The sequence below is a fragment of the Haemorhous mexicanus genome, unplaced genomic scaffold, assembly GCF_027477595.1.
Source record: "Haemorhous mexicanus isolate bHaeMex1 unplaced genomic scaffold, bHaeMex1.pri scaffold_180_ctg1, whole genome shotgun sequence".
Classification (NCBI taxonomy): Eukaryota; Metazoa; Chordata; class Aves; order Passeriformes; family Fringillidae; genus Haemorhous; species Haemorhous mexicanus.
In genome coordinates this window covers 25476-33303 of record NW_026776013.1, presented here as the reverse complement: position 1 = coordinate 33303, position 7828 = coordinate 25476, and the positions used below count along the sequence as shown (strand labels likewise).

Here is a 7828-nt window from a genome sequence, read left to right as displayed (position 1 = left end):
CCCCCCGGTTTGTCCCAGTTTGTTCCCCCGGTTTGTCCCGGTTTGTCCCGGTTTGTCCCCCCGGTTTATCCCGGTTTGTCCCCCCGGTTTGTCCCAGTTTGTTCCCCCGGTTTGTCCCGGTTTGTCCCCCCGGTTTGTCCCGGTTTGTCCCCCCGGTTTGTCCCGCTTGTCACGGGTGGTCCCCCCTCTTGTCCCCTACCGGTTCCGGTTTGTCCCGGGTGGTCCCGATCCTTCCCGCCTGTCCTCGGTTTGTCCCGGTTTGTCCCGCTTGTCACGGGTGGTCCCCCCTCTTGTCCCCTACCGGTTCCGGTTTGTCCCGGGTGGTCCCGATCCTTCCCGCCTGTCCTCGGTTTGTCCCGGTTCGTCCCTGGCCGGTCCCTGGTGGTCCCGGTCTGTCCCGGGTGGTCCCTGACCAGTCCCGGTTTGTCCCCGGGTTGTCCCGGCTGGTCCCGGTCTGTCCCGGGTGGTCCCGGTTTCTCCCGGGTGGTCCCTGACCAGTCCCGGTTTCTCCCGGTTTTTCCCTGGCCGGTCCCGGTTTGTCCCGGGTCTGTCCCGGGTCTGTCCCGGGTCTGTCCCGGTTTATCCCCTCAGTCCCTTTCTGTCCCTTTTTCGCCGCCTTTTGCCCGATTTCGCCGCTTTTGGCCCCGTTTCGCCGCGGGCCCCACCCAGGAAACGCCGCCGGGGGGGGGGAGGGGAAGGGGAAGGGGGGAGGGGGAGGGGAGGGGAAGGGAAACTGAGTCACGGCCCGGGGGGGGGAGGGGGAGGGGGAGGGGGAGGGGGAGGGGGAGGGGACCCCCCGGGAGAGGCGGCGGCGGCGGCGGCGAAAGTTCCGCGTCTGGGAGAGTTCCGGGGGGGGAGGGGCACCCGGGGGGGGGGGGGCGGTGGGATAACCCCGGGGGGGGGGAGGGGCGGAGGGAGACCCCCGGGGTGGGGGAGGGGCGGTGGGACACCCCAGGGTGGGGGAGGGCCACAGGGAGACTCCCGGGGGGGGGGGAGGGGCGGTGAGGCACCCCAAAGTGGGGGAGGGGCGCCCCCATCATCTCTGGGACACCCCAAAGTGGGGGAGGGGCGGTGGGAGACCCCCGGGGTGGGGGAGGGGTGGTGAGAGACCCCCGGGGGGGGGGGGGAGGGGCGGTGGGGCACCCCAAAGTGGGGGAGGGGCGGTGGGACACCCCCAAATGGGGGAGGGGCGCCCCCATCATCCCTGGGACACCCCAAGGTGGGGGAGGGGCACAGGGACATCCCCAAATGGGGGAGGGGAGGGGCGGTGGGAGACCCCCCCCAGGGTGGGGGAGGGGTTTCAGGACCCCCCCCCAAAGTGGGGGAGTGGAGGCGGGAGACCCCCGGGGTGGGGGAGGGGCACAGGGAGACCCCCGGAGTGGGGGAGGGGCGGTGGGAGACCCCCCCCAGGGTGGGGGAGGGGTTTCAGGCCCCCCCCCCCAAAGTGGGGGAGTGGAGGCGGGAGACCCCCGGGGTGGGGGAGGGGCACAGGGAGACCCCCGGAGTGGGGGAGGGGCACAGGGAGACCCCCCCCCAGGGTGGGGGAGGGGAGGCGGGACCCCCCCCCCCGGAAATTGTCACCCCCCCCTAAAGTGTCACCTCCCCTCCCCCTCCCCCCCCATTGTCCCCTACCCCCAATACTGTCCCCTCCCCCCCATTGTCACCTGGAGGCGCTTGGGGACAAAAATTTTATTGGGGACAAAGGGGAGGGGACAGTGTGGGGGGGGGGGAGGTGACAATGTCAGGGGACAGGGGACAATGTGGGGGGGACAGTGACAATGTGGGGGGGGGGACAGGGGACAATGTGGGGGGGGGGGGAGGGGACAACCCGGGGGTGGGGGAGGGGACAACCCGGGGCTCCTCAGCCCCCCCGCGATGTCACCGGGGCTGTCCCCTCCCCCCAGAGCTTGGGGCCCCCCCCAAGTGTCACCTCTTGTCACCCCTGGTGTCCCCAAGGTGACCCCGATGTCCCCAAGTGTCACCTCCTGTCCCCCCCTGGTGTCCCCAAGGTGACCCCGATGTCCCCAAGTGCCACCTCCTGTCCCCCCCCTGGTGTCCCCAAGTGCCACCTCCTGTCCTGGAGATCCCCTGGGTGTCCCCAGTGTGTCCCCAATGTCCCCAGCTTACTGTCCCTAAGTGCCACCTCCTGTCCTGGTGTCCCCAAGGTGACCCCGATGTCCCCAGGGTGTCCCCAAAATCTCATCCCGTGTCACCCCGGTGTCCCCAACCTCTGTCCCCAGCGCCACCCCAGTGTCCCTGGTGTCCCCAGAGGTGTCACAGTGCCACCCCAATGTCCCCAATGTCCCCAGCAGTGTCACAGTGCCACCCCGGTGTCCCCAACCTTCTGTCCCCAGTGCCACCCCAGTGTCCCCAATGTCCCCAAAGGTGTCACAGTGCCACCCTGGTGTCCCCAAAGGTGTCACAGTGCCACCCCAGTGTCCCCAACCTCTGTCCCCAGTGCCACCCCAGTGTCCCCAGTGTCCCCAATGTCCCCAATGTCACAGTGCCACCCCGAAGCGCGCCATGTTCCATGCCAGCACGCCCAGCTGCAGCGTCACCGTCCCCAATGATGTCCCCATCACCCCAATGGTGTCCCGGTGTCCCCATTGATGTCCCCAATGATGTCCCCAGTGTCACAGTGCCACCCCGAAGTGCGCCATGTTCCGTGCCAGCACGCCCAGCTGCAGCGTCACCGTCCCCATGTCCCCAATGTCCCAATGTCCCCATTACCCCTGTACCCCAATGATGTCCCCAATGTCCCCAATGTCACAGTGCCACCCCAAACCGTGCCATGTTCCGTGCCAGCACGCCCAGCTGCAGCGTCACCATGCCCCATGTCCCCAATGTCCCCAATGATGTCCCCAATGTCCCCAGCAGTGTCACAGTGCCACCCCGAAGCGCGCCATGTTCCGTGCCAGCACGCCCAGCTGCAGCGTCACCGTCCCCATGTCCCCAATGTCCCAATGTCCCCATCACCCCGTACCCCAATGGTGTCCCCAATGTCCCCAGTGTCACAGTGCCACCCCGAAGCGTGCCATGTTCCGTGCCAGCACGCCCAGCTGCAGCGTCACCGTCCCCGCGGCCTCGGTGCGCAGCCGGAAGCGGTCCCCGGCGCTGGTGACGGCCACCTCGGGGACGCGCAGCTCGGGTCCCCCGGTCCCCAGCAGGCGCTGGCGCCGCGTCCCCCGCGGGCGCCAGGTGACGCAGGTGACGCGGTGGCAGCCGGGCGCGCTGGGCACGTGGCACACGCCGTAGCCCGCCAGGCCGCGCCGGCCCCACGCGTCCACGTGCCACACCTCGAGCAGCAGCTTCGGCCACCCTGGGGACAGTGGGGACAGTGATGGGGACATCAGTGGGGACACACCTCCAGGAGCAGCTTCGGCCACCCTGGGGACAGTGATGGGGACATCAATGGGGACATTGGGGACATTGGGGACATTGGGGTAATGGGGACACACCTCCAGGAGCAGCTTCGGCCACCCTGGGGACATCAGTGGGGACATTAATGGGGACAGTGGGGTAATGGGGACACACCTCCAGCAGCAGCTTCGGCCACCCTGGGGACAGTGGGGACATCAATGGGGACATTGGGGACATTGAGGACATTGGGGACATTGGGGACATTGGGGACACACCTCCAGGAGCAGCTTCGGCCACCCTGGGGACAGTGATGGGGACATTGGGGACATTGGGGACATTGGGGTAATGGGGACACACCTCCAGGAGGAGCTTCGGCCACCCTGGGGACAGTGGGGACATCAATGGGGACAGTGATGGGGACATTGGGGACACACCTCCAGGAGCAGCTTCGGCCACCCTGGGGACAGTGGGGACATTGGGGACATCAGTGGGGACATTGGGGTAATGGGGACACACCTCCAGCAGCAGCTTCGGCCACCCTGGGGACAGTGATGGGGACATTGGGGACATCAGTGGGGACATTGGGGACAGTGGGGACATTGGGGACATCAGTGGGGACAGTGGGGGGATTGGGGACACACCTCCAGGAGGAGCTTCGGCCACCCTGGGGACAGTGATGGGGACATTGGGGACATTGGGGACATTGGGGACATCAGTGGGGACACACCTCCAGGAGCAGCTTCGGCCACCCTGGGGACATTAGTGGGGACATCAATGGGGACATTGCGGACATTGGGGACACACCTCGAGGAGCAGCTTCGGCCACCCTGGGGACAGTGATGGGGACAGTGATGGGGACATTGGGGACATTGGGGACACACCTCCAGCAGCAGCTTCGGCCACCCTGGGGACAGTGATGGGGACATTGGGGGACAGTGATGGGGACATTGGGGACAGTGATGGGGACATCAGTGGGGACACACCTCGAGCAGCAGCTTCGGCCACCCTGGGGACAGTGGGGACATCAATGGGGTAATGGGGACACACCTCCAGGAGGAGCTTCGGCCACCCTGGGGACATTGGGGGACATCAGTGGGGACATTGGGGTAATGGGGACACACCTCCAGGAGCAGCTTCGGCCACCCTGGGGACAGTGGGGACAGTGGGGACAGTGATGGGGACATTGGGGACAGTGATGGGGACACACCTCCAGGAGCAGCTTCGGCCACCCTGGGGACATCAGGGGGGACATTGGGGACATTGGGGACATTGGGGACACACCTCCAGGAGCAGCTTCGGCCACCCTGGGGACAGTGATGGGGACATTGGGGACATTGAGGACATTGGGGACACACCTCCAGGAGCAGCTTCGGCCACCCTGGGGACATCAGTGGGGACATCAATGGGGACAGTGATGGGGACATTGGGGACATTGGGGACATTGGGGACATTGGGGACACACCTCCAGGAGCAGCTTCGGCCACCCTGGGGACAGTGGGGACATTAGTGGGGACATCAGTGGGGACATTGGGGACATTGGGGACACACCTCCAGGAGCAGCTTCGGCCACCCTGGGGGACAGTGATGGGGACATTGGGGACATCAGTGGGGACAGTGGGGACATCAGTGGGGACAGTGGGGTAATGGGGACACACCTCCAGCAGCAGCTTCGGCCACCCTGGGGACAGTGGGGACATTGGGGACATTGGGGACAGTGATGGGGACATTGGGGACACACCTCCAGCAGCAGCTTCGGCCACCCTGGGGACAGTGGGGACATTAATGGGGACATTGGGGACACACCTCCAGGAGGAGCTTCGGCCACCCTGGGGACATCAGTGGGGACATAAATGGGGACATTGCGGGAATGGGGACATCAGTGGGGACATCGGGGACATCGGGGACATTGGGGACATCGCTGGGGTCACTGTCAGGGACACAGGGGCAGGGACAGGGAGGACACCGGGGGTGTCAGTGTCCCCAGGTGTGTCGCCTCCCCAGGTGTGTCCCCTCCCCAGGTGTGTCCCCTCCCCAGGTGTGTCCCCAGGTGTGTCCCCTCCCAGGTGTGTCCCCAGGATGTGTCCCCAGGTGTGTCCCCTCCCCAGGTGTGTCCCCAGGTGTGTCCCAGGTGTGTCCCCACCCCAGGTGTGTCCCCAGGTGTGTCCCCTCCCCAGGTGTCCCCAAGTGTCCCTGGATGTCCCCAGGTATCTCCAGGTGTCACCGGCTGTCCCCAGGTGTCAGGGGGTGTCCCCAGGTGTCCCCACCTGCCCTCCCAGGTGTCACCAGGCGTGTCCCCATCTGTCCCCAGGTCTGTCCCCAGGTGTGTCCCCTCCCCAGGTGTGCCCAGGTGTGTCCCCAGGTGTGTCCCCTCCCCAGGTGTGTCCCCTCCCCAGGTGTGCCCAGGTGTGCCCAGGTACCTTGCAGTCCCCTGGTGGCTAGGTGCAGGTCCAGGGGGTGTCCCCAGGTGTGTCCCCACCCCAGGTGTGCCCCCCACCCCAGGTGTGTCCCCAGGTGTGTGCCCAGGTGTGTCCAGGTGTGCCCAGGTGTGTCCCCAGGTGTGTCCCCACCTTGCAGTCCCCTGGTGGCCAGGTGCAGGTCCAGCGGGTGTCCCCAGGTGTGTCCCCACCCCAGGTGTGTCCCCACCCCAGGTGTCCCCAGGTGTGCCCAGGTGTGTCCCCAGGTGTGCCCAGGTACCTTGCAGTCCCCTGGTGGCCAGGTGCAGGTCCACCGGGTGTCCCCAGGTGTGTCCCCACCCCAGGTGTCCCCAGGTGTGTCCCCAGGTGTGTCCAGGTGTGTCCCCTCCCCAGGTGTGTCCCCACCTTGCAGTCCCCTGGTGGCCAGGTGCAGGTCCAGCAGGTGTCCCCAGGTGTGTCCCCTCCCCAGGTGTGTCCCCTCCCCAGGTGTCCCCAGGTGTGTCCCCTCCCCAGGTGTGTCCCCAGGTGTGCCCAGGTACCTTGCAGTCCCCTGGTGGCCAGGTGCAGGTCCAGGGGGTGTCCCCAGGTGTGTCCCCTCCCCAGGTGTGTCCCCACCTTGCAGTCCCCTGGTGGCCAGGTGCAGGTCCACCGGGTGTCCCCCAGGTGTGTCCCCACCCCAGGTGTCCCCAGGTGTGCCCAGGTGTGTCCCCTCCCCAGGTGTGTCCCCTCCCCAGGTGTGCCCAGGTGTGCCCAGGTGTGCCCAGGTACCTTGCAGTCCCCTGGTGGCCAGGTGCAGGTCCAGCAGGTGTCCCCAGGTGTGTCCCCAGGTGTGTCCCCACCCCAGGTGTGCCCAGGTGTCCCCAGGTGTGTCCCCTCCCCAGGTGTGTCCCCAGGTACCTTGCAGCCCCCTGGTGGCTAGGTGCAGGTCCAGCGGGTGTCCCCAGGTGTGTCCCCAGGTGTGTCCCCACCCCAGGTGTCCCCAGGTGTCCCCAGGTGTGTCCCCTCCCCAGGTGTGTCCCCAGGTACCTTGCAGCCCCCTGGTGGCCAGGTGCAGGTCCAGCGGGTGTCCCCAATGGGCCACATCGTCCACCTGGGGGTCATCGAGCTGCGTCTGCCCCACCCCCGCCCCGGCCAGGAGCGTCCAGGCTGCACCTGGGACCAAAATCACCCAAATTCACCCCAAAAATCACCCCAAAAATCACCCCAAAAATCACCTCAAATCCCTGCCCGGGCCAGGAGCGTCCAGGCTGCACCTGGGGACCCAAAATCGCCAAAATTCACCCCAAAAATCATCTCAAAAATTCACCCCAAAAATCATCCAAAAATCCCTGCCCGGGCCAGGAGCGTCCAGGCTGCACCTGGGGACCCAAAATCGCCAAAATTCACCCCAAAAATCGTCCAAAAATCACCCAAAAATCACCTCAAATCCCCACCCCGGCCAGGAGAGTCCAGGCTGCACCTGGGACCAAAATCGCCCAAATTCACCCCAAAATTCACCCCAAAAATCACCCCAAAAATCACCTCAAAATCACCCCAAAAATCACTTCAAATTCCTGCCCCAGCCAGGAGTGTCCAGGCTGCACCTGGGACCCAAAATCGCCCAAATTCACCCCAAAAATCACCCCAAAAATCCCCGGCCAGAAGCGTCTAGACTGCACCTGGGACCCAAAATTACCAAAATTCACCCCAAAAATCAACCAAAAAACACCCCAAAAATCACCCCAAAAATCACCCCAAAAATCCCTGCCCTGGCCAGGAGAGTCCAGGCTGCACCTGGGGACCAAAATCACCAAAATTCACCCCAAAAATCGTCCAGAGCCCCAAAAATCACCCCAAAAATCACCTCAAATCCCCACCCCGGCCAGGAGCGTCCAGGCTGCAGCTGGGACCAAAATCGCCCAAATTCACCCCAAAAATCACCCCAAAATTCACCCCAAAAATCACCTCAAAATCACCCAAAATCAGCCCAAAAATCACCCAAATTCACCCCAAATTACCCCAAATCAGCCCAAAAATGACTTCAAAAATCTCCCAAAATCAGCCCAAAGATCAAA

At 65.0% G+C, this 7828-nt stretch overlaps 1 protein-coding gene across 1 annotated transcript; it reads right to left on the bottom strand.

Annotated features, from left to right (window-relative positions):
- Nucleotides 1-2887: 2887 nt before the first annotated feature.
- B9D2 (B9 domain containing 2) lies at nucleotides 2888-6930 on the bottom strand (the record flags this gene model as incomplete). Its single annotated transcript, XM_059837589.1, has 2 exons — nucleotides 2888-3319; nucleotides 6801-6930. Coding segments are annotated over 2 exons (438 nt in total), but the record flags the coding sequence as incomplete, so codon positions are not given.
- Between the last annotated feature and the right edge of the window lie 898 nt (nucleotides 6931-7828).